This window comes from Sphaeramia orbicularis, chromosome 20, assembly GCF_902148855.1.
Source record: "Sphaeramia orbicularis chromosome 20, fSphaOr1.1, whole genome shotgun sequence".
NCBI lineage: Eukaryota > Metazoa > Chordata > Actinopteri > Kurtiformes > Apogonidae > Sphaeramia > Sphaeramia orbicularis.
The window spans coordinates 36,414,330-36,440,802 of NC_043976.1; the positions used below are offsets into that span (position 1 = coordinate 36,414,330).

The window sequence follows — 26,473 nt, forward strand, 5'->3', positions numbered from 1 at the left end:
ATAGTAAATTGATATAATAGAATGTAGAGCAAATTTTCAAAGAAATTCTGACATAGAGAAAACGTCTGATGTCTTTCCATGACAATAAAATGGATCTTTCAGGATAAACATCATCAGAATGCTCTGCTTCTTCTACTGTGGTTATTACAGCCATGTGTAACTTTTCCCTATAGTCCTACCCTTTGACAACCTGGACTAACCTCATTTATTCCACCAATACAGTTTGTGGGAATGCACATGATTTACATTTTTATTTTTGTAAAAACAGATTTCAAATTCACATGGTCACTTGTTGGAATTTTGTAGAAAGTCCAACCCAAGTCCACAACAGAGAAATCAGTCTAAATGATAGATGTAGGCATCAAAAACGACTGGCAAAAATTAGTGAATATACTCATTTTTGAAGATATGTTTCACACAGTGGAAATAAAAAAGGCATTAAAGCTGCAGTGCTTGAGTTTTTGGCATTATTACACAAAAAAAAAAAAAAAAAAAAAATCAAATCAATGATTCCTCTTCAGTATTGTAATAGTCGGAGGTTGAATAGTTGATTGACAGTAATTCTTGGTCAGTGTTAAGGATTCACTGTCCTACTCTTGACAGAAGCTTGTAAAAGTGTCTTCTCCTTTGGTGTGAAACATTGTGAGGATCATCTACATTTATATATTTAGTCTTTTGTTTTGGAAAGAGAGGAGAGAGAAGTCTGGGGCTTTTACTGTGCAGTCTGAGGTCTTGGTTCTTTGTCAGAAAAGGATTCAGTGCCTCCTCCGGTTTGGGGATGAGTTGCAGGCTATCATCTTGCGTATTGACACATATTGTGTTTATTAGTATGCACTGTCCCTTTGAAAAAAAAAAAAAAAAAAAATCCTACTTCAACTTCAAGTGGACGGGTTTAAGTGTCTCAGGATGTTGGTCAGGAGTGAAGGAAGGATGGAGTGACAGATCGACAGGAGGATCTGGGGATGCGTCTGCAGTGATTTACGCTGAAGCAGTCTGTTGTGGAGAAGCGGGAGCTGAGCCAAAAAGTTACACTCAATTTACTGGTCGATCTACAGGGTGGGTGAAAAGTAACTAGGCATTAGAAACTGCTTATAGAAGTTTTAGTATCACTGAGTCATGACGAAAACATTTTTTAAACACACAACACTAATGGGGATTTCTTATTTTCTTATTGCCCTATTTACGGATTCAGGAGGTTCTCAATGACATCCCGGACAACATCCTTCAGAAGGTTGTTCATTCCATCCCACTAACGCCACCGGTGCTTACATTGAAATATGCAGATTTACTTTAATTTCCCCATATAATAAAGAACATGTATCATTTGTTTCAATAAATTTGTAATATGGATTATATGGATTTTATTACCAATTTTTAATGCCTATAGTTACTTTTCACCCACCCTGTACATTCCTACTCTCACCTGTGGTCATGAACTGTGAGTAGGGTCTGAAAGAAAGACATAGTGGATACCAAGCCATCGCTGCAGCCGCCCCCACCCTACAGAACTCACTCCCACAAAACATCAGGAACTCGGACTCAATACAAAACTTCAAATCACTACTAAAAACTCACCTGTTCAAACTTGCATTTTCTTGAGCCCCTTTGTTCTTTTGTTTTGTTTTGTTTGTGAAGCATCTTTGAGTGTCCAAAAAAGTGCTATATAAGTGTGATGTATCATTATTACCTCTGCCAAGAGGGGGTTATGTTTTCATCGGGGTTTGTCTGTCTGTCCGTCTGTTTACCTCTGCTAGGAGGTATTGTGATCGCTTTGCTTTGTGTGTTTGCGTGCGTGCGTGTTTGTTTATTAGCAAGATAACTCAAAAAGTTATGGATGGATTTTCATGAAATTTTCAGGAAATGTTGATACTGGCACAAGGAAGAAATGATTAAATTTTGGTGGTGATCAAGGGTGGGCCATGGGGGCCCACTGATCTGCCTTGGTGGAGGTCTGCGCTCTCCGAGTGCTTTTCTTGTTGTCTGTCTTTTTTTGGCGGTGATCAGGGCAGGGGGGACGGAGGGGTGGTGGATTTTTTCTTTCTTCGTCTGTCCGTTAGCAAGATAACTCAAAAAATTGTGGACAGATTTGGATGAAATTTTTAGGAAATGTTGATACTGGCACAAGGAACAAATGATTAAATTTGGCGGTCATGGGGGGGCTGATCTGCCTTGGTGGAGGTCTGTGCTCTCTGAGTGCTTTTCTAGTTTACTATTAATACAAGCTGCAGAATTGAGTTTCCTCCACCGGGCGGTTGGGCTGACAGTAGAGCCGCTATTCCTCCACATTGACAGGAATGCCCTGAGGAGCTTCATCTACACAAGATGCCTCCTGGATGTGTCCCTACAGGGGTGTTTTGGGGATCTCCAACCAGGGGGGGACAGACCAAGGACATGCTGGAGGGACTATATGGGTTGACTTGCATGGGAACGTCTTGGAGTCCCCTGAAGGAACTATGGATGGATGGATGGATGGACGTTTTTTCCACATGTTACATACTGTACCTTCAAGTAGCCACTCGTACAATGCATATGCTGTATCTCACATTAGTTCAGTTAAAGTAAAACATCTCTCTTGTCTCTGCTCGCTAACGTTTCCTCTTAACCCATGTGCTGCAGAAACAGTAAATGTGGCAAGGAAACAATTTGCCGCACATCTCCTGCAGAGAGACACTGGACCGACCCTGTTGTTGTACCCCCTCAGCTTTAGGATCCATAAGAAGAACGGAGCATTCAGGGCCCAGATGGTCTTTTCGCTGCAGTGTCCTCTTGCATACCTCTACTGGTCTGGGACACTGGTGTCCAGGAGACTCCAATTATTTCAATCTGTGTCTTGGCTCGGCTCCGCCAGCAGCTTTCTTATATAGAAGTACCTTTGGTGTGCATCCTGTCAGGTGGGCTTCATGGTCATGTTACCTCTTATTGGATGAACGAACCTGGTGTCTCATCCAACTAGTCGGAGCTGATAAAAGAAGACGACAGAGGAGAGCTGATGAGATAGATGTGACATTCACTGTCATGTCTTTGCATATAATATCTCCAGTTTTACTCACATCGTGGTTGTCCTGCTTGTCTCGGATTGCTGGCGCTGCTACCAAACGATGACTGGAAGTTGTGGATGGTCTCTTGAAGGATCTGCCTTTCTCTGCCCTGATAATGGACATGGTACAATGTATTCAAGCCAGGGAAACCAACAACTAAATGAATAAGTGAAAAAATAATATGCGTGAACTAAAATTGAAAATAACCCATAAAAAGGTGATAATTGAGTAAAACTAGAGTGAACATGAAGTAAAATCAAGTAGAATTGCTAGTAAAATCAGCTTTGTTTTTACCAGGGTTACATTTCTGATTTTTATTATACTGTTGATAAGATTAGTTTAGATTATATTACATTACATTATATAAGATTACATTAGATAGAAGTTTATTGATCCCTTGGGAAGAGCCCTCAGAAAATTCAGGCTCCAGAAGAAGCATAACACTGAATGTACACATATAAGAAATATTAAAAGACAAAAAGGAAAGAAAATAGTAAAAAAAAAAATAAAAAAAATATATATATATTTTTAAAATTATATATATATACATATATATATATATATATACATATCTATATATCTATATATATATATATATATACACACACACACACACACACACACATATATATATATATATATATATATATATATATACATATATATATATATATATATATATATATATATAGTAATGGCAATAGCTATAAAATAGTAGCGAAAAACAGGCAATTGCACATTAGAAAATACAAGTGAAAATAAATCATAAAGTAGTAATAATAATAAATAATAGAAAAAATGTAAAAAAAAAAAAAAAGTAATTATGTTATATTATAATATGTACAGTATAATAAGTCACTTTGGTTAATTTTAGACTAATTACTGACAAAAGGTTTCTTAAATAATCATCTTCTGCATTGTAGGAAACCATTGTAGGAAAATAAAATAAAAAACAAAACTGAAAGACTAGAAAGTATAAAATGAGTATTTAAATATTATAAACTAACTGTGATTCAGGTGTTGTTATTAACATATATGCACTTAGTAAATTGCTGTTATCAAAAGTGCTATATAAAATTATTATTATTATTATACAGTATATCCATCATACTGTGTCTCCATTTAAAGTAATTTAGTCAGTCTCTGTTGGCTTGTGATGCTCTCAGTATATTATAACAGAAAGTTGGATGATCCTGTGGAAAACAGAGCGTGGAATCCCTATAAATTAAACAGAGAGAAAGCACTGGAAAAAACCAAAAGCCCTGGAAATGCATGATCATATAGAGTATGAAACCGAACACACCTTCCCAGCGTTGAGCTCTGATATGGCAGCCAAGATCTGCTGCCTGGGTCCGTCTGTTTTAATGCCCAGCTCCTTCAGGTCTCCATCTGTTAAAGTCAGGAACGCCTCCATGTCCACCTACAACAAGAAGGAAGAAGATCGCTGATCACAGACCTATGCATGTGAAGTACATTATGTCTCAGAACAGATGAAATACTAAATGTAAACTCAAGCCTCCAGCTCTAGCAGTGCGGCAAAGAATTTTACACTCACTGGAGCAGAAGAAAAACACACTTTAGAGTCAAAGGAAGGTAATTTGGAATACCTCTTGTTCTTCAAAAATGGGCTGGTATTTCTCCAGGGACAGCTTCTTCAAGATACTAGAGAGTTCATCTAAAAATAAACAACATGATCGACACAACTGAATAAGTATGATCTTTGAAAACTGAACAACTTTACACTTCTTTCAATTTTTTTTGTAAATATATTGAGGTAAAGGCCTTATTTGCAATATATTTATGTAAAAGGCAATAGGAAAAAAATAAGAAAAATATGTTCAACTCAATCAAATAACAGCGGAATAAAAATACACACTAAACAAATCAGCTATAATATATGTATACATATATGTATTGTATATAATATAAAACATAATATGTCTGTTTAAAGTATGTCTTTCAAAATGTGTTTTTGAAATTTAACTTTTCTATTTAAATTCTGTATTTTTCTGTCCATAGTTGTCACAGTTTGTTTCTCTGCCATTTACGTCCTTATCCTGTCACCTCATTACAATCACTGTTTTCACCTGGGACTCTGCTGCTGTCCTCTCCCTCACCGTGCCACACCTTTCAGCCAATCCCTTTCCACCTGTCTGCTCCCTCACTCACTCAGACACACCCACCTCATCAGCCAACTCTAATCACCTGTAAACACAGCTGCAGCTCATCAGTCTGCCAGTATATATTCACTGCCCTCAGTTCTTCGCCAGATTGTTCTTCAGTATCTCATGTTCCTGGTTCAGACCTCTGCCTGTCCTTGGACTACATTGCTCTGTTGTTCCCCCTGGTAAACCTGCCTGCCTGTTACCCTTTACTACATCTCTCTGCCTGTCTCCCACCTGCCTCTTCTCAGTCCTGGTCTCCTGCCTGCCTACCTTTAGTCCAGTTCCACGTCCCTCTGCCCCCCCACCCCAGTATACCTGCCTGCCTTCTACCCTGGAACCACCTCACCTCTCTTCATCTGCTCCTCCGCACTGTGGTTCGTAATAAAGAGAGATTCTGATCTAATTCCAACTCTGTGTCCTGCATTTGGGTCCTAACCACCCCCGTGACAATAGTGTTATTGTATGTATAATGTATTCATGGATTAAAAGAAAATAAAAAATCCAATATGAATGCACCCATAAATGCATTGGCTAGAGGCTCCCAGCTACTCTACACTATTTTTGTATTTTTCTATTCTATTCTATTCTATTAACCCTGTAAAGCCTGAATCATTAAATCATTGAAAGAAAATTCCAGTTCTTTGAAACTGGAGCCTTTATTGGTCCTTCTGAACAACCAAAACATTTTTTTTTTTCAGATATCAGTTTCCATGTATAAGTTTCAATTTTGTATCATATTTGATACATTAGGACTCAATGCTCAAATATTATTTTTGAACAAATCAAAACATAACACATACGTATCTAACAAATTAGTAATTCCTTTTCAAAATTGGCAAAGTTCTGCCTCCTTCCTCATTAATGAAAGTCTTGTAGTGTCACTGGAAAGGCCTCTGGTAAATGAATTCTTCCCCCCTGGTGGATTATCTGTGTATAGCATGTATCTAATTGTATACATCAGGTTTTTTAAGAAAAAAATATCACACTGATTATGCAGAGGGCTTCAAAACTCATGTATCAAATATGATATGTTTGGTGTTATAGGGTTAATTGTAAGTTGTAGCTAAATAACTTGCCTCGACTATAAATGTTATAATTACTGTTTCTCCATTGTATTTTGTTGTTTCAGTGACTGTTGTTGCTTCACCTTCGTCCGTAATGGTTCCGCTGCTGGATCCGCCACTGCTCTTGGATCGAGGATGTGAAGAGGCTGACGACAGCGAGTCCCCCGGCCCGGCAGGAGGCTTGGGCGTCGGGGACGGAGATGGGGTGAGAGTGGGTGATGTGCTCTTGGAGGTGGATGAATTCCCAGACTGAGGTCTTTTCTTTAGATCCATCTTCTACAAGGAAAGCAGACAGGACCATAGCATCAAGTCAATGACATAAAAAGACGTTTTGTAATGGGGAAATGTTTACATGTGTGCTTGACAGTCTTTAACATCGCTACATAATCCAGAGTCTGTGATGTTTGCTGTTCTTGGAACTAGATTAACCCATAAAGACCCAAACAGCCACTGGCAACCAAAACCATCTCGTGATCTAAGATGTTTAATACCTGCGGATCCACTAATCCTATCAATAGATGTAAATAATTGGTGTAAAATGCAGTTATTCATCTTTTCATGGTCATCAGATATGACCCATTTGGACGTTCAAAGGCTTCGTAGTGAACGAGGAAACACTATCATCTTCTACAATACTGATTCACCAGTAAAACCCATGGAGTTTGTTAAATGACAGTGGATGGATACACTTGTTTTTATGTTCAGTTACTGATATCTTTGCTGAAAAAGTCAGTTTTTCCTCAGTTTTGTCTGTTTCTGATATAACGCTCAACTTTAATCTGAGCTTTTCTGAAAATCTACATGATCAGTCGATTAAATATGGGAAAATACCTGATTTTCATTGACAAAATGCAAAATATGGAGGATACTATTGTAATAAATGGTGATAAATCGCTTAAGAAAGGTTACATAGAGAGAAAAATTAATTTGGGAACTGCCACAAAAGTAGCACTGGGGCTGTATGGGTTAAAACATCATGAAAGATACAAAAAGACAGAAATATTACATAGAAAAGTAAGTTTCAGAGACTTTTTCCATTAGAATAGTCACTAAAAATGTGGATCTATTGCAATTCAGAGCATATTCTCTTGAGGTTTGGGTTCTGAGGAGACACTGAATTTCTTGAGCTGAAAAGGTTTGGGAATCACTGGTTTAGATCCAAACAAATGCGTTAAAGCCACACAATAACCCAACAAACCAGCAGTAATTCCAGCGGCAGCAGTAGAACAGCGACTCTGAAGATAAAATTACTGTTTTTCTCAAAGGCGTCTAATCAAAGGTATCTTCAGTTACCCAACAGAAAGGAATGTTTGGCAGCATAAACATCCCAAATACAGCATTTACACTGTGATTAGTGTTTTCTAAATGGTACTTTCTTAGGTGGCTTGAATGTTTTGCTGTTTTGCCACTACCTTAGCAATACAAAAACCACCCAAACTAGTCCTTTTAGACCCACAGATTCTTCACTCTCCATTTTTAGTCCAACGGCCCAAAGGGTCCGATGGACTATTGGTATCGGTTGTCATCCGTCAATCCACCATCCGTAAACAGTTTTTCAAGAATCTCCTTCTCCAAAACCATTAGTAAGAATGACTTGACATTTGTTGTGGAACATCTTTGGGGTAAGGTGAACCAAGTTTTTTCAAAGAATTGGGAAATACTGATTTTTGAATGTTTTATGAATTTTTTGAAATAAAAAAAAACCCCATTGGTTTATATTGGGACATATTTCAAAGTGCTATAACTTGAAAACAGTTGAAGATATTGATATAGTTACTATTGGCAATAGATAGGTAGTCACATACGGGATTTCATTTGGTGCCATCACCTTTGACCTTGAGTGACCTTGAAAGATCAAACCCAGACTGTAGATTTTGGCTATCCAGCTAAAAATATGTACAAACAAGAGGAAAAGAAACATGATAAAAATTCTACAAGAAGTTTTTCTGAAGTCCAAAGTCTAAATTCAAAATTAACAGCATGTGCAATATGATGAAATATACTAGTCTTACAACTTGATTGATGACAGCCTTTGACCTAAGATGATCTTGAATGGTCGAATGAATGTCAAATAATGTCTTTAAATATACCGTTGGACTACAGGATCCTTGGCCCTATTTTTTTGTGGCATCACAGAACAATTCCTGCCTCACACTCCCAAAACAAAAGCACTGGGTGGATGGAATGAGGACCCTGAATTTGCTGTTCTATAAATTAGGGCCATTTGCTGAACTTCACAGTAAAGCAGAGAGCAGACTGACCCTTCTGGAGTGGACATCTGAGGCCACCAGGCTCGGATGGGAGTGGATGTCAGGGAGGCTGATGTCCGGCAAAGGCAGACCGGGCCCTGAAGCTGGGGGCGGGGGTTGGATCTGAGTCTGACTGGCATGTTTCTCTGGAGGTTGAGACTTAACATCTATTAAACCTGCTGCTCGCTTCCTTTGAGCTGCTATCTGGGAGAGAACGCTGTCTGCACTGCCCCCTGGTGGAAGAAGAGGGAAGAGTATGTATGAAAGAGAGGTGGGAATAGAATAGAATAGAATAGAATAGAATAGAATAGAATTTTATTGTCACTGTCACAGGAACAATTAAAATCTATTTGGCAGCTCTGTTATGTTTATCAGCAAACAATCACTTAAGTGCAAAAAGACTATATAAAAATATCACACAAAATACTGTAAAATATTGGCAATGTACAAAAACTACTAAATAAAATATTAAAAAAAAAAAATACTACTAAAATACTACAAAACACTGCTAAAATACACAAAAATGTAACTATATACAGGTAAAATAAATATATACAGTAGAAAGATACAGACAGGCGGTAAAGGATACATTTGCAGTACATGTCACTGCTTGTGGGTAAAAACTGTGCTAAAATACTGTACTCAAGTATACCTTTCAGATATCTGTGCGTTACTTTTTACTTTAGGTCAGAACTTTTTAAAAAGAATGTCTGTATTTTCTAGTCCTTATGTTTTCAACCTGATTTCAACCTAAACAGATGCAACAAGGACACAGAAAACATGATCCCATTGTGGGTTTTTTTTTTGGTTTTTGTAACCCACAATAAAAGAAATAAGATGAAAATGAAGAAAAAGTCCTAACAGGGTGAAAACAACACAACAACCCAAAAATGCCATGATGTAAATTACGTCTGATATACTTTAATACCCTGAGTACTTTTCATAGCCTCTATGTTTCAGTTTTACATGAGTAAAGATACTACACTTTTCTCAGTCTTTTTAAATAAGTAAGTACTTCTGTGTACTTCTGTCACCTCTGATGACAGGCATTATCTTGTGTTTAGACATGTTGAAAATACAGAACAGTGATAATACACACCGATATTCACGCACATAAAGAAAAAGGAGAGAAAACCAAACAAACCCACTTAACCCTCCCAAACCCTTTGCTGTCACCAGATATCTGCAGGTATTATCTTATTTCATTGTGGGAGAGTGTGTGTTCATATGAACCTGAGCGGTTGTGGGAGTCCCGGTTTAGTCCTGCGACCCCATTGGAGCCTCCAGAGGAGTGGGGGGAATGGTAGTGCCCTGAGTTAGAGGGCGAGGAGGAGGAGGGCCCCTTGGGGATGCTGGGAAACTTAATGGACCTGTTGACCACACGACTGATAGACGTCTGAGGAAAAAACAAAAGGCTGTTAATAAGTTTCATCATCATCAACCTTGAAGAAGATTCTTCGATTTAACACTCACAATGTCAGAGTTTCCACTGCTGTTCAGCTTCCTCTGGGGAGGCATCGGCAGGCGGGGGGCTTCTGTCTTTCCGTCTTTTAGGAGACGTGAGCGGTCCGAGTTCCAGGGCTCAAAGTTGGACGGAGGCAAAAAAGGAGGGATCACCGCTTTCAGTTTGTCGTTAGGCAGCCGAGTCGAAGGTGCACCACTTCTGAGCTACAAGATACAAACAAAAAAACTCATGTGGATGAAACAATACCATTATTCATATGAACAGTTTGGCAAGTAGTCCAGACCAGACCAGTGGGATTTTCCGTTTGAGATATTTTGGTTTTGTTATTTATTCCCACATTTGGGGGAGGGAAATCTTCATTTTACACACAGTACTCTGTTAAAGTCCTGGTCCAACACTAGGTTTGTTGGTTGATGCTTTGAAAACTTTCATTTTATTGATCATAATGCAACTTTTCATAACATCAACTGCAAATTCTCATTAAAAAAAAAGCAGAATAAAGGTATCCAAATGTAATCTGCTGTTCAATTTTTACATTTTATGGACATGGAAGATTTACATAGAATTAAAGGGGTCACATTTTGCTAAACTCACTTTTATTAGTCTTTGGTTCATTTATTTATGTATTTGGACTCTAATAGTTCATAAAGTTTGAATCTGAACCCTTCAGGTGCTGCAAAGCTATCTTTATATTCATTCCGGCAAAAAATGAGTGGATTTCTACAACCTGTTTGAATTCCTGCTTAATTTGTTATGTTTTATAAGTAGTTACGTCACGACATTTGCACATATAAGGTCAAGACTTCCGACAAACTTTTCTCCAAGTATGACATAATTGTTTATCAGCAGCAGCGTTTGTAGTAAAAACTGAAAATATGTCCAGACTTCGAGCTGATTACCTAAAATGTTCAGTTGTTGGTTGTATTAATGAACACAAGTGGTTGAACGGGACAGAAAGTACAATCAACAGCCTGGAGGGGGTGGGGTGTGAAGTGGCTCATTTGCATTTAAAGGGCCAGCGCTCAAAACCACCTTTCTGGTGTCATTAGTCAGAAATAGGGTTGAAGATGGACCTGTGGAGTTGAATTAATGAAGAATTCAGACCCAAGCAGAGCATTTACAGTTTATGTAGACCACAGGGAAATGTTTTAAAATGCATAATTCCATTTTAAAAAAGCAAAATATCACTTCTTTAAATGACCTGCATGGTTATTAAAAATTACTAAAAGCCCCCAGATAGGACTAGTCTTCCATATATTATATTATTTCCCTCTTCCATCACACCTGGAAGCCATTACATCGTTATCAAGCTTCTGCAGAGCTTGATGATGATGAGCTGATCATTAATTGAACCAGGTGTGCTTGAAGAGGGAAATATCTAAAACATGCAGGATACCCGCCCTCGAGGACCGGATTTCAATACCCCTGTTACATACACTATAAAGAAAAAGTTAAGGATATTTCTTTTGTTTGTCTTTTTTTTAAATCATTATTGTCATTTGTAAATAAAACTATGTCTGGTCATTAAAAAAATGTGTTTCAATTCAATTCACACACAAAAAAGTAAAAAAATGCTGTGTGAGAATCCCAACTGAAAAAAACGGCCCAAAAATTTAAAATATCCTTAACTATTTGTAGTGTACATACATGTATTAGATAAAAGAAACAAAACAAAACATACCATTGTTGTTATTAAAGAGTCCTCCTTTTCTGAAGAAGTTCGGCAGAGACCTGTAAGCACAAACATTTTCTCACAAAAGAATCCTGTTTGTCATCTCTCTGGCCTTCTTATGTTTTTGCATTTCAGTGACATGTTTCTAAAGTCATCAGATGCAGAACTTTGTGTCCTGGATCACCGTGGCTCACCGGTATCTTTGCTCTTGACCGCCCAGGCCGTGCTGATGTCATTCCCTCCCACAGCAGGACTCGGCGCCGGGGCCCCGTTGGATTCAACCACAGGATTCCTATTCGCCTTCATCGTGGCATCCAGTGACGTTTCGGCATCGTCGGGGAACGGAGCCAGGCGGTTGGACGAAAGGCCGTGCCTCAGGGTATGAGTCAGCTTCAGCCTCCGGAAACGATTTGACATCCTGCTCCACCAGGACTAGAGGTGGGTGGAGTCAAAGGCATCAAGAACATGGAACCAGAGTTCCTGTTAGATGTAGTATTCCTTACTGTATGATGATGAACCAGCTTTTATTATTCACATTAACGGACTGAAACATGCATTTAGCACTTTTCTGTAAGTTAATTGGTTAACCCTTTATAGACGATTGTGTCTCTGATGCTACATTTTTACAAACACCATCATTTAAAATAATGTAACTCCCTGAACTGTTTGTGCTATTGACAAAATTCACATTACGGCAGAGGCCTGCATTGGCTGAGGAGGAGGGGTGGAAGTGGGAGGAACAGAGAGCAGCACAGTGCAGTCGGTGAGAGAGAGATGGAAGATTTGTATCACTTTTAGCAGCATTTTAGGGAGGTTTTAGCAGTGTTTTTGCTGAGAATTCTTGTAAATAATTGCAAATAATAGTGATAGTGCTGTTTTGGAGTGTTCTACTTGTACATTTTACCATGTTTTGTCAAGTTTCACAGGTTTTTTTTTGCCTTTTTTGACTATTTTTTTTTCACTTATTTCACTATTAGGGCTCTGTCTACAACTAGACAGAAAGTGCTACAGTGACTGTCACACAGGCTAAAAAAGAGTAGAAATAAAAAATAAGAAGCTTTAACATGGACACAGAATGATCTAGACAAACAAACCTGCTTGAGCACATGTAAAATAGTTGAAAGTTTACTTCTATAACGTCATTAAGTTTCATTATGAACATTTATATTTGTTTTTCATAATAAATATGGTAAAAAATTTTCAAGTCTGTTTTATTTTTTTACTATAACACAGCTTTTTTAAGTATTTATTATGTATAATAACGATAATTAATGACAAGATAATGAAAGTTAAGTTCTTCCTGAAAAAAGTGCATAAGAATTGGCAAAAAAATATATTTTTGACACTTTTATTGCAAAAACAACAAAGAAAGCTGTTATAATCGTTGTTCATAAAGGGTTAAAATATGCGATACATTTCAACTGACACTTTTTGAGTGAGTGAAAGACTGTATGAGTCTTCTCTGATTTCTGTTTTACCTTAAGGCCTCCCTTGTCATCAGGCGGCACAGGGACATTATTTAGGGAGTGTCTACTTTTAGAGCGAGCCATCGAGCCTTTTCCACGGAGTTTGGCCTTCTCCTTATCCACTTGCATACACACAGATGCCAAGAGACGCACCAGCTCAGTGTCTGAAAAGAATATGCAGAATTCTACTTCAGCTGATAGTGTGATAGTTGTTTGATTTGACAAATGAGTGCTGAAGTTGCAGCTACCTGGGTCGTTCAGTAGCATAACCAAATCAAAGGCTGTGTATCCATTCTTAGCTCGAAGGTTGACATCTGCGCCTTGACCCAAAAGGTACTTAACGATGTCTTTATTCCTGGAAGAAGGAAAACTGAGGGTGAGTTTTTACATTTTAAAGGTAGAGCTTATGAGGCATTATCCGATACTTTCTTTTGTCACTGTTTTCCTTTCAATACTGTTAAAACATTTATTTATTTGAGCCTTAAATGGGTCATATTTTGCTAAACACTTTTATTAGTCTTTGGTACATTTATTTGTGTATTTGGACCCTAACAGTTAAAAAAGTTTGAAATTGAACCCTCCAGGTGCTGCAAAGCTATCTTTATATTCATTTATTGGTTAATTTATTATGTTTCACTGTTTCTGTGTGTACATCTTTGCAGCTCCATCTTACCCGTGATACGTGGCCTGCATCAACGCCGTCCACCCATGGACTCCATCCTGTTTGTCTATGTCGGCATTCTTCTCCACCATCAGCTGCACCACTTCTAACTGACCACTCACAGCGGCCATCATTAGTGGTGACGCTCCCTCCTGATTGGATGAATTTACCTGCGTCGGATCCTCCTCTAAGATCTCCTTCACAAGCTGGGAATTTCCTGAGGTACCGTTGTAGAAATATACAATAACAGCTGTGTGTTTTTAACAATGTAATGTCGAAATGAGCTTTGTTAGTTCTATTTTCAAACATGACATTGAACTCACCGAGCTTGAGGGCACTGAACACATCTGGTCGTCTTCTTTCATCATCTGTGAAGGAACAACAAAAATAAAACCCGTTTTTTATAACTTTTAGTATGTGAATATACAGTGCTATGCAAATGTCTTAGGCCACCACACATTATTGGTTTTCAGGATTGTAATGAATATATGTTTTTGTTTGTGAGCCTCTTCATAAAGACATAACAGGAAAATGCAAGGAGTATGTGTGCAGTATTTAAACACTAACTAAATCAGAACTAAATAGCTTCAACAGCTAAAATTTTGTTTAAATGTGACCATCTTAAACTCCTGAGTTGATTGTTTGGAAGGTTTCTTAAATAATTTGCTCATATATTAAACTCAGGTTTATGCAGAACATTCTAGAGTTTTGTTTTACATTGTATTTTTTATCATTTTCACTATCCAGATGATCCCATATAACTTCTATAACATAATATTTTTTCTAAATTTGTCTTGTTTTTAATGCTGTTTAGGTCTTGTTTTTCTCTCAGTTGATATATGGAAACAGACTGAAAAATCCTTATGTGTGGTCATTATAACTTCTTCCTAAAAGAATAAATCTAACAGTGGCCTAAGACATTTGCAGATTACTGACATTTGTATTATATTTTATCAATAGTTTCTGTTAAGGAACTGCCTACTTTTAGTTTAGGTTGCATCTAGTTTTGTCTTTGTTGGCATATGCTGAGAATGTTAGGATGGAAGAATGCATAACATGAAGTATGATTTACCAAACCATTGTTTATTAACCACAAGCATAGAGCAAAATAAGAGAGAAAACATAATGACACTGGGATTCTACATCGCTCTGGAAGAACCTCTGCTTTATTTCGTATTGTGTTTTTTATTCATATCTGTAAAACTCACTGCTTGCTTTAGTTTTAGTCTTAGTATTTCTTAACTGTAATAACCCTGGGACTGATATGCTCTGAAACAACAGTCCTCCAGTACTTGGCTGGACTCCACATAACTCGGCCCCATCAGTCCGTGCGTGGGGGTTATGTACACTCAGGACAAAGAAATGAAAAAAAGAACCACTACAGGCATTTAGAGGTCTAAAAGGTTTTGGAAAACCTAGCAAAAGGGCTTTTCATTCTGCAGAGAAGTGGATGAAATTCTAGTTTTATTTGCATTCTGACACGTTTCTGCATGTTTGATTCAATGTCCATATGGAACGAGAGATTACATTACATTTTAGCATAAATACCTGTACTTTCTACCAGTTTTCAATACATCCCAACATCAAGACTGATTTGATCCTATGTGAATGGGACAGGAACGCACAAAGAAGTGTACATAGAATAGAATAGAATAGAATAGAATAGAATAGAATAGAATAGAATAGAATAGAATAGAATAGAATAGAATAGAATAGAATAGAATAGGCTTTACTGTCATTACACCAGCTGTGCAACAAAACTGCAGGCGGTGCACTTACATCTAAGTAATAACACAATAAGATACAGACATACAGTTGTGGAAAAAATTATTAGACCATCAAAAGTCATCAAAAACAATGGTTATGCAATCAACTACTAACTCCTGTGTGTATCATGTGACTAAAACAGGTGGAAAAGAAAACATGGAATGCCTAAAAGCACTGTTTTTGTCAGTACAATGCCAAAGCTATTGATGTAAGAACTGAAGTGATTTTGGTTATTATCAAGAAAACATGGAAAATGGAGAGATATCAGCCCTGAAATTAAACTCTTATGAGCTATTTTTGTTGTTATCATTATATTTGTCCAAACAAATGTATGTTTCGTTGTACCAGGCATTAAAATGAACAAGAAATTGAAGAAAACAAGGGTGGTCTAATAATTTTTTCCACGACTGTATAATAGATAGTAATATTTAAAGTAGCGTGGAGTCGAAAATGTGCAAATTAGATATACTGTATGAAAGGGTAAATTTAAAAATATGAAAATTGGTATAAAAATGTGCAAATGTAATGTTGTAAGCAGTGTAAACATACATGAAACAGTGTAAACAGTGCAAATGTGCAAAGTATTGACGGTGTATAGCAGTGCATAGCAGTGAATAAATAACACTTGACAGATGTAGCAGAGTAAAAGGCGTAACAGACAATAGGTGGAGAAAGGATGTCATCTAAGTAATAATAGTATAAGATCAGGGGGAATAGTGCTGACATGGATGAGATTTTCAGCAGCTTTGCACAGAAACCGCCTCAAGAAATGCAGAAAAGCCTCTGTGTACATTTCAGAGCATGTACTTTTGTACTCCATACAGTTCCAAAAGAGGCTTGATACTTTATTTTTAATGCATTTAAGAGGAATTATCAATGATTTTTCATTTTGCATGATTTTATGAAGCAATTTAAGTTCAAATGGTTACTACATACTACATAAAATTGGATATATTACATATAAATCTAAAAGCTAAGATCTAAAATATACAGATGGTGCAGTAACGTGCAAATTAATTAACTCTGTTCCCTACAAATAAAGGGAATAAATACAATAAAATGCTTTCCCAGTATTAAATCTGATCAAACAGATGTGACATTTATACACAGTGGAGTATTTTTGCTGCAACAAACACAACAAAAGTAACAAGATGAAAATGATGTGAGACAAAAACGCCTACTTTTGACTTTTCTACATTGAGAACATTTAATAGCCTGTACTTTTTAACTTTCACTACAGTCATTTTTTACACAAGTATCTGTACTTCTACCATAGTGAAGAATGTGTGGACTGTTGCCACCTCAGTAAATCAGTGACACTTAGACAATAAGGACGTCTGTCTGTGTTTTACAGCGGGAGAACCCACTGTTTGTTTTAATCTCACGTTGATGTTAAATGCAGACCTCGACAATCAAACACAAAGACAACAAACAGAACAACACGTTACACTGTCCTGAGATCCTTCAGAGTCTGCCTTCATTTTACTTTTCTTCTGTCTCTACATTCAGCCACGTGACATCGACTGTAACTACATCTTACCACGTTTTTGTAGATTTTGCAAAAATTTAGGTTTATATTTAGATTGATTTATTTGACCAGTACATAACAATAGCTTTAAAAACTGCGAGATACAGTAGAAATAAGTACTAAATGCACTGTATTAAATGCTTGTAGTTCATGTTGTCTCGGATTACAATGCACAAACATTAGCAGAAAAGCTGGAACATTCACTACAACACTATCACAGGTGTGTTTTCTTTGTTTTTGTCTGCGTCAACCCTGGACTGTGTATGTTTTTACCTCCGCCAAGGAGGTTATGTTTTTGCTGGCATTGGTTTGTCTGTCTGTTTGTCTGTCTGTCCATGTGCTAGATTACTCAAAAAGTTTTGGATGGATTTGGATGAAATTTTCAGGAAATGTTGATACTGGCACAAGGAACAAATGATTAAATTTTGGTAATGATCAGGGGAGGGGGGTGGGGGCACTGATCTGCCTTGGCGGAGGTCTGCGCTCTCCGAGTGCTTTTCTAGTTTAAGTTTGTGACAAGTGTTGCCTTTTAAAGCTGCTTTCATCCTCTTTTTAAATTGCCCCTGTGTGTTGAATTGAACTGAATTTAATTGAATTAACTAAATTCTGAGATAAATCAATTCATTCAACCTATATTGAACTGAAAAAAGTACAAAAAAGATTACATTATTTCATTGTTTATTCTGACGATACATGTATTTAAAAAAAAGGCAGATTTTACATTTTACATTTTAGAGAATATAGTAGTAACTGTTATGTCATTTCAGAAGCAGATTTATTGGTAACAGGAATATTTTGTAAAATTTTCGTCTACTGTTGTGTCCAGTATTGCAACCTGACTGTATTACACAAAGAGGAAGAACTACATTAATTCTGTGCAGAAATGATGCTGAGGTCTGGGCCGAGGATGTGCTGCAGCTAGAAAATCTGTTTTTGTGCTTGTTTTTACAAAAAGCTGATATTAAGTTCTATCTGTCAAAGATTAAAAAAAAAAAAAACATCCTCATCCTAACCGTTATGAGTAAAAGATGCCAAAACACCATCTGTCTGGGGTCTGGGGACAAAATCAGTGTTGAAAGAAATGAAGTAAAAACGATCTCTGAGACATTTTGGAAATGGAGATAATTTAAACCAAACTAACCAATGCAACGCAATGTTATTTATCACAATATAAAACTATATTATGACTATATTATGACCCCTGTTAGAAAACAAACACCTGAATTCAACGTGTCCACATACTTTTGTCCATATAGTGTACATGCAGCATTAGTCACACTGTATAGCTTCCACCATATGCTTTGACCGCACTGTGCTTAATTATGTAGATGTGGGTTTTACTTTGAGACGCATTGGAATTCCACCTACCTGTCTGAGGTCGGACAGTGGTAATGGAGTCCAGATATGCCTTCACGTCCCTCTGCTTCAGCTGCATGGCGAGTTCAAAGGCCGTCTTGGACAGGACATTGACTCTGTCTGGATCAGCTCCACGCTCCACCAGCTGCTGAGCCACGACCACCTTTAACGCACAGAAAACTTTATCACTCCTGAGAAACTGTCATAATTCAAGTACACTATATGGACAAAAGTATTGGGACACGTTGAATTCAGGTGTTTCTTTTCTAACAGAGGTCTGGGATACAAAACAATGACAAATGATATAATGTCATGGTGTTATCTCTTGTCTTTTACATTATCTTGCTGTATTTTATTCTTTGTCATTGTTATTTATTGCTAGCATGTTTCTATTAACTATCTATGAGAGTCTTGTGCAACATGTGTGGGTTATGTGATTGCATCTTTGTTCTAGTCTAATACTTCTGTTACTAATTGGCAGCTTCACCTGTGCAGCTCTTGGAGTCCAAGACAAATTTCCCTAAGAGGACAATAAAGTGTATCGTATCATATCGTATCATAATAGAGTTTTATGTTGTCATAAATATTATTGAATTGCAATGGTTAGTTTGGTTTAAATTATCTTTGCTTCCAAAATACCTCAGAGATGGTTTTTACTTAACTTCTCTCCACATTGATTTTTTTTTTTTTTTTTAAATCCATGATTATGATTTTAAATGTTCTACCTCTAAATTTCTAAAATATTTTTCCTACTCTGACTGTAAATCATAATTTTCTACCACAACTAATTATCTACCATCTTCACATCTCACTTAGGAAGAAAAATCTCCCATTAAACTTTAAAGAAATAGTGACGTTTATATCTGAAATCAGCATGAACAAGACATCTTACAGCTGTAGCCATGATGTGTCCCAATATTTTTGTCCATATAGTTTATAAACAACAATATTTTATTATGGTTTAATGGGAGATTTTTCTTCTTAAGTGAGATGTGAAGAAAGTAGATGGTTAATTGGAAAATTATTATATACAGTAAATAGAAGATTCAACCAAACTGTACTATATGACATTTCTTATTCTCATTTTGTATCCCAGACCCCTGTTAGAAAAGAAACACCTGAATTCAACTTGTCCCAATACTTTTGTCCATATAGTGTATGTATCCATCCCTTTGCTTTACCTTTCCGCTTAATGTGGCTGCCATCAGCGGCCCCCAGCCAGTGATCTTCTGGGAGAAGTTGACATCGGAGCCCCATTCTAGCAGCAGACGCACCACAGCCTCATGACCATGTTGAGATGCCACCATCAAGGCTGTGATGTCCATGAATTCTCTGCTGCCTCCACCTCCTGCGCAGCCTTCACCGCCTCCAAAACCAGCCGTGCTGTGGAGGGAAAAAACAGGAAAGAATAACGTCAGTTTCCAGAACAAGCACTAAAGTCAGTCCGAAGATAACCTTGGTTTTTAGGGTATTGTAATCATTTTGTTGTCTGTCTGTCTGTCCATTCAAAGACATAATCGCATTATCTGAAGAATGCATTGACATATCTGCACCAAATTTATACTGTGGATGCATCTTGGCATGGAGCAGAAGAATATAGAAAATGAGTGACCTTGACCTACTTTTTCAAGGTCAAATCACCTTGTGCAGTTGTAATATCTGAGTATTTTCAAATATAAATATGTATGTAATAAGTTTTACACAAAGACAATCTAATTGAATAAGAATGAATGGTTGGATGTCAAATAATTTTTTTTACATAGATGGAGTTATAGAAATGCATTTTTTTTATTGTTACCTCCGCCAAGGAGGTTATCGATGGCCAGAATACAAAACCTCCTATCTGAAAAAATCACTTTTTTCAGGAAACAAAAAAAAAACGTTTAGTTTTATTATAGTATGGTCTTTGTTAAAGATATCCAAGCATATTCTACTGTTCTCAGACTCTCTTTCTGTATTATGTGTTAACATATCATCCTTGTTCTCAGCATTTAATGTGAAAACTAAAAATCTAAACATTTGCAGATAGGAGGTTTTGTTTTTTGGCCATCATTATGTTTTTGCCGGCGTTGGTTTGTCTGTCTGTTTGTCAGTCCATGTGCAAGATAACTCAAAACTTTATGGACGGATTTGGATGAAAATTTCAGGAAATGTTGATACTGGCACAAGGAACAAATGACTAAATTTTGGTGGTGATCAGGTGGGGCACGGGGGGGCCCACTGATCGGCCTTGGCAGAGGTCTGCGCTCTCTGAGTGCTTCTAGTTTTTTGTATGTTTTAGTTTCTACTAATGTCTATTTTTTTAATACCATCAGGCTACCCAGAGACTACAGGTGGAAATTAGCACTAGTGCTACAACCTGGCACACCACATCTCTCCTTTTTAAGGTTAATGTATATTGTGCATTGTCCCTGTCTAAATAAATAAATAAAATTAAATGAAAATGAAATCTAAATTATAGGGCAGTAACATTCAACAGAATCTTACACTATATTTGGCCGAGGGGTATTAAAAGTGCACAGCTCGTTATGTTAATCTCATTTGTTGAAGTCTAACCTGCAGCTGTTGTTGTTGTTGCCGTTGGAAACCACGTCTCCAGCAACGGCCAAATGATCGTAGTCGTCGACGTAGGCCCCGCTCTCCAGGAGAAGCTTGACCACATGGATGTGTCCTCCACGGGCTGCCATGGTGAGGACACTGGCTCCGAGGCGGTTCCTTCCGTTGATCTCTGCCCCGTTCTCCAAAAGCATGTGAGCCACCGTTAAGTGACCAAATCTGAAGGTTCAACACACAGGGTAAGGCAAAACGTCAATACAGGATCTCTACCAGCATACACAAAGACATGATCTGCACAAAGATGTGGATAAAATACTGGATGGGATTAGAAATACATTATTATATGTATGTGTAGCTGCCAAGTTAATAAGTAAAATCAGCCTTTTGGATACTGGTTATTATCTGCTCCAGCTTTTCCAATTTTTTTTTTCAACAAAGATATGGTGATTATCGTCCTAAATTTTGTGAAATTATATATGTCTTATTGAAAACCATAATTTTCTTGTGGTGGGACCCTCACACACCTCATAAATCTTCCACAAACTCAATAGAAATCTAAGAAAACGCCTCCTTTTACATAAGAATGAAATGAACTCTTAGAGTCTTTTCACAGTGTTGTTCTAGAATTTTTACTTCACAGCCACTATTGACCAAAAGCATCTACTGCTGCAAAATATTTAATAACTCCTGAACCAATAATTCTGCCCATACATGAAAATAATTCAGGTAAAATGCAGACTCTCATGTTTCCATGGTCATCAGATATGACCCATTTGGATGTTCAGAGGGTCCGTAGTGAACGTGGAAACACCGTCATCTTCTGTGGTGTTTTTTCACCAGTAAAATCCATGGAGCTTGTTAAAGAACAGTGGTTGTAGACCTGTTTTATGCTCAGTTAATCATGTATTTTGCTGAAAAAGTAACTTTTTCTTCAGTTTTCTGTTTATATAATATCCTAAATTCTGAGCTTTTATTAACATCTACATGATCAAACAGAAATATACTAAATTTTGACAGAAAACTGCAAAATGCCGAAGATGGTATTATGATAAAAGGTTAACTGTAGAGAAAAAAAATCACACAAAAATAGTTGTAGGTCTTTAAAAGTTAAATACAGTTTAAATGCAGATACTTTTACATGAAGTGAATTATTTTCAGTAGTACTACATACAATAGTAAAGTATGTACAGCAGTAAAAAAAAAAGTTACAGTGAAAAAAACAGCTTCTATAAACTAAAGTGGTCATATTTAGTGTGATCTTTCTTTTACACTTAACACGTCTTTAACCCTTTTGTTCAGACAACATGAAATTATTGGCATTCACTTTCTGATTTTTTATTCCAGGTTTCATTCAACACATGTCAGATGTTTCTAATGGTTTGTGTTGCCTCTTGTCATGGGGTCAGGGGTCACACTAAAAACTGACTTGAACCTTTACAACCCATTTAGTTCAATTTTTATTTATTTATTTATTTTTATCATTTTATCATTTTTTTGTGTGTCTTTTAAGGCTGTACACATATTTCCTGTATTTTCTTGTTGTATCTGAAGAAAAGAGACTGAGAAATAAAGAAGCATGTTCATTTCAACGCTGCAAAAACAACAAATCTAAAGGTCGCCTCAAACTTTTGCACAATACAATATATATAGTAGAACTTTTTTTTTTTTTTTTTTTTACAGTAGGTTACAGTTTTTTCCTATAACCCTCATATTTATATGTATTTCTTTTTTTATTTTGATTTTTATTTGAAATTGTGTGTGTGTGTGTGTGTGTGTGTGTGTGTGTGTGTGTGTGTGTGTGTGTGTGTGTGTGTGTGTGTGTGTGTGATCCCTCAAGGTGGAAATTCAAGTATGTACAGCAGCACAAGACAGTATGCATCAATACAATAGATAGATAGATAGATAGATAGATAGATAGATAGATAGATAGATAGATAGATAGATAGATAGATAGATAGATAGATAGATAGATTATTGCATATGTTGTTACTTATTGCACTTATTTTTCTTAGGATAGTTTGTAGATATAAAGTAATTTTACTTTCTATAAAGTAGTTTTACTTTTTTTCACTCTAAAACATAGAGAAAAGTTTGGAGCTGACATTATTTATAGGTTATTATTTTATTAGTTTACTGGTCAGGTCACTTTAGATCACATTGGTCTGAGTGTGGCTCCTCAACTTAACCCTTTCATGCATAGTGGTCACTACAGTGGACAGCTTTTCTCCAGCTGTTCTCTTATATATTCATGTATTTTGATGTTTTACTTCCATATCAGCCAAAACAGTGGACACTTACGCATCATCCTAAACACTGAAATTCATACCATTACCGTAAATTTGCTGTTCTAGATAAACTTGATCTGCAGTAACATGTTTGAGTGTAAATTAATTGCTTGTTATTGTTATTAAACTGCAATTAAAAGTTGTTTTTTTTTTTTTTATTATTATTATTTTGCATAAAATCTCCATGAAGTGAGTAATGACTAGTATTAGAGTATGTTAAAATGTGAGAAAACATCAGATTAGCAGCATTAAAAATGGTTTTATTTCATAGTTTTCACACAATATATCAGTAAATACATGTTTCTTTGCTTCCAAAATTAAACGCATGGTGTCCAGATGAGTGGACATTTTTGGAACTGCATGAAAAATAGGTTCATTAACCCTTTCATGCATAGTGGTCACTACAGTGGACAGCTATTCTACAGCTGTTCTCTTGTATATTCATGGGTTTTATTGTTTTAGTTCACATCAGCTAACACAGTAGATGCTTATACATCATCCCATAAACTGCAACTCATCCCATTACTGTAACTTTGCTGTTCTTGATAAACCTGATCTGCAGTAACATGTTTTAGTGTAAATCAATTATTTGTTAGACAAAAAGGTTTTTTTTGTTTTTTTTTTGCATAGTATCTCCATGAAGGGAGTAATAACTAGCAGTAGAATATGTTAAAATGTGAGAAAACATCAGATTAGTAGGACTAAAATCTTTTCTTTTGTTTTATCTCACTTTCTGATATTGGGTTTTAAACACGTTTCTTTACTTCAAAAATTAAACGCATGGACATTTTTGTAACTTCATTAAAAAAAAACTCAATTGCTTTTTTTTTCATGCCTAAGGGGGGATAAAAATAAGAAGAAAGAAAAAAATCTTAGCTATGGTTGTCATAATTCGTGCATGAAAGGGTTAAAAAAAATCAATTATATTCTTTTTTTCATGTCTAAAGAAGAATAAAAACACTCAGGAAAAAAATATTGATTAAGGTTCTCATAATTCATGCATGAAAGGGTTAAACACCCCTGCTTTAGACTGTAGATATAGTTTGTTTTGTTTGTTTGTTTGTTTTTTTTGTAGTTTTCTGTGTGTTCCTCTGTTTCCCTGTGTATCACTGTGACAGCTGTGGTCCTGGTCTGGACCCCCTTCATCCCACCTCGCTGCCTGCATCAGGGGGGTCCATCCGTAGTTGTTGCGGCTGTCAACCGAGGCCCCCTTCCGCAGCAGGAACCGGACCAGGTTCTCGTGTCCGCTGGCCGAGGCGAACTGCAGGGCGGTGTTCCCCTCCTCGTCCGTGCAGTCCACCGGCACCAGGGACAACATGTCCGCGGCGGCTCCGCACTCCGACCCCGCTTCGGAGCGCAGTCTGCTCTGGCGCCCGGACTCCTTCGGGGCTCCGGGCTCCAGGATCCCCCGGGCCGTCTCGTAATCTCCCTCATCGCAGGCGCGGAAAAGCAGCAGAGAGTTCGCAGAAACGCCAAAATTCATGTCCTCATTTGGATTTGCAGCCTCAGCTCCGTCTCCATTCAACTCCGACCACTTTCACGCACAATAACGGTCCAGAAGTGTTCCTCTGTCAGTCGGCGGCGGCCTGCGCTTGGAAACCATGACGCACGGGAAAACACAAGCCGCACTCCACAGACAGGACTTCACCGCTCCTTCCCAAGTGGTTCAGCTGATAAATCACATCCAGTCGAGACAATAAGGCCAATACTTCAAAGTTTCGTCCAAACAGCTCTAACACCGGCACCGCCAGGTCCCGTTACTTGTTTTGGAGTTTGGGAAACATCAGTAACACAACACATCCGCTCTGCTCTTTCAGAAGAAAAGCTGAGGGTTTTTGCGCGTCTGGGATGGGGGATTTTACGCACATCCTTTAGTTATTTCAGTCAAAGCGCTAACAGCCAGGGGCGTAGGTTTTGGATGAATATTAGGGCTGAAGCATCTGGGGATCCTCTTCCACTTTTACGCATCTACTTATCTAAAATGCTTAATAACTTCTGAACCACTAATTAAATTAACCCTTTCATGCATGAATTATAAGAACCTTAGTCAATATTTTTTCCGGAGTGTTTTTATTCCTCTTCAGGCATGAAAAAAAAAACAAAAAAACAATGCGATTGAATATATTTTATTGATGATGAGTTACAAAAATGCCCACTCAGCTGGACACCATGTGTTTAACTTCTGAAGCAAAGAAACATAAATTTAATACGTGATATCAGAATGTGATATACTGTGTGAAAACTATGAAATAAAAACATTTTTAATGCAGCTAATCTGATGTTTTCTCACATTTTATCATACTCTAATACTAGTTATTACTCACTTCATGGAGAGAACATAAAAAAAAAAACCTTTTTGTTTAAGAAAACTGTTAATTACAGTCTAATAACAATTAGTATTTGGTTTATATTTAGTCATGTTAGTGCAGATCAGTTTTATCAAGAACAGCATAATTACAGTAATGGTTTGAATTGCAGTCAATCAATCAATCAATCAGTCAGTCAGTCAATCAAATTTTATTTATATAGCGCCAAATCATAACAAAAGTCATCTCATGACACTTTACATATCAAGTCGGTCGAAACCAGACTCTGAGCCAATTTACAGAAACCCAACTGAATCAGTGTATGAGATGACACATGTGTCCACTGTGTTGGCTGATATGGAACTAAAACAACAAAACCCATGAATATACAAGAGAACATCTGGAGAACAGCTGTCCACTGGAGTGACCACTATGCATGAAAGGGTTAATACATGTAAATAATTGGTGTAAAATACAGTTTGTCCCCTTTTCATGGTCATCAGATATGACCCATTTGGATTTTAGAGGCTTCATAGTGAACGTGGAAACCATAATCTTCTGCAATATTGATTCAGCAGTAAAACCCATGTACTTCAATACATGACAGTGGTTGTAGATGTTTGCTTTTATGTCCAGTTTTATTTATTTATTATTAGGATCTCCATTAGTGGATGCAGGGCATCAGCTACTCTTCCTTGGGTCCTCCCATTCCAAACAGACATACAGTATCCATTTCCAAGCATAAAAACAATGTGATTCACCCTTATATTTCCTTCTTAAGGACACTCAGCAGTCAAACAAAACAACATTAACAATAATAACAATACTGCAAGATCAAATTAAAAACAAAAACAAACAAAAAAAACTAAGTAATAATATTAAATAGATAAACCTA

General features: G+C 37.0%; 1 protein-coding gene across 1 annotated transcript; it reads right to left on the bottom strand.

Annotated features, from left to right (window-relative positions):
• Positions 1-1,901: 1,901 nt before the first annotated feature.
• Positions 1,902-25,061, bottom strand: anks6 (ankyrin repeat and sterile alpha motif domain containing 6). The gene is made up of 18 exons (XM_030122732.1): positions 24,424-25,061; positions 20,988-21,206; positions 19,613-19,814; positions 18,444-18,594; positions 14,104-14,148; positions 13,793-13,997; positions 13,368-13,474; positions 13,132-13,283; positions 11,848-12,085; positions 11,663-11,712; positions 9,990-10,184; positions 9,750-9,912; positions 8,529-8,749; positions 6,351-6,543; positions 4,646-4,713; positions 4,342-4,458; positions 3,051-3,147; positions 1,902-2,959 (listed from the first exon to the last, which is right to left on the bottom strand). The coding sequence occupies exons 1-18, from the start codon at positions 24,753-24,755 to the stop codon at positions 2,910-2,912; spliced, it is 2,805 nt and encodes a 934-aa protein (XP_029978592.1). The 5' UTR covers positions 24,756-25,061; the 3' UTR covers positions 1,902-2,909.
• Positions 25,062-26,473: the final 1,412 nt, after the last annotated feature.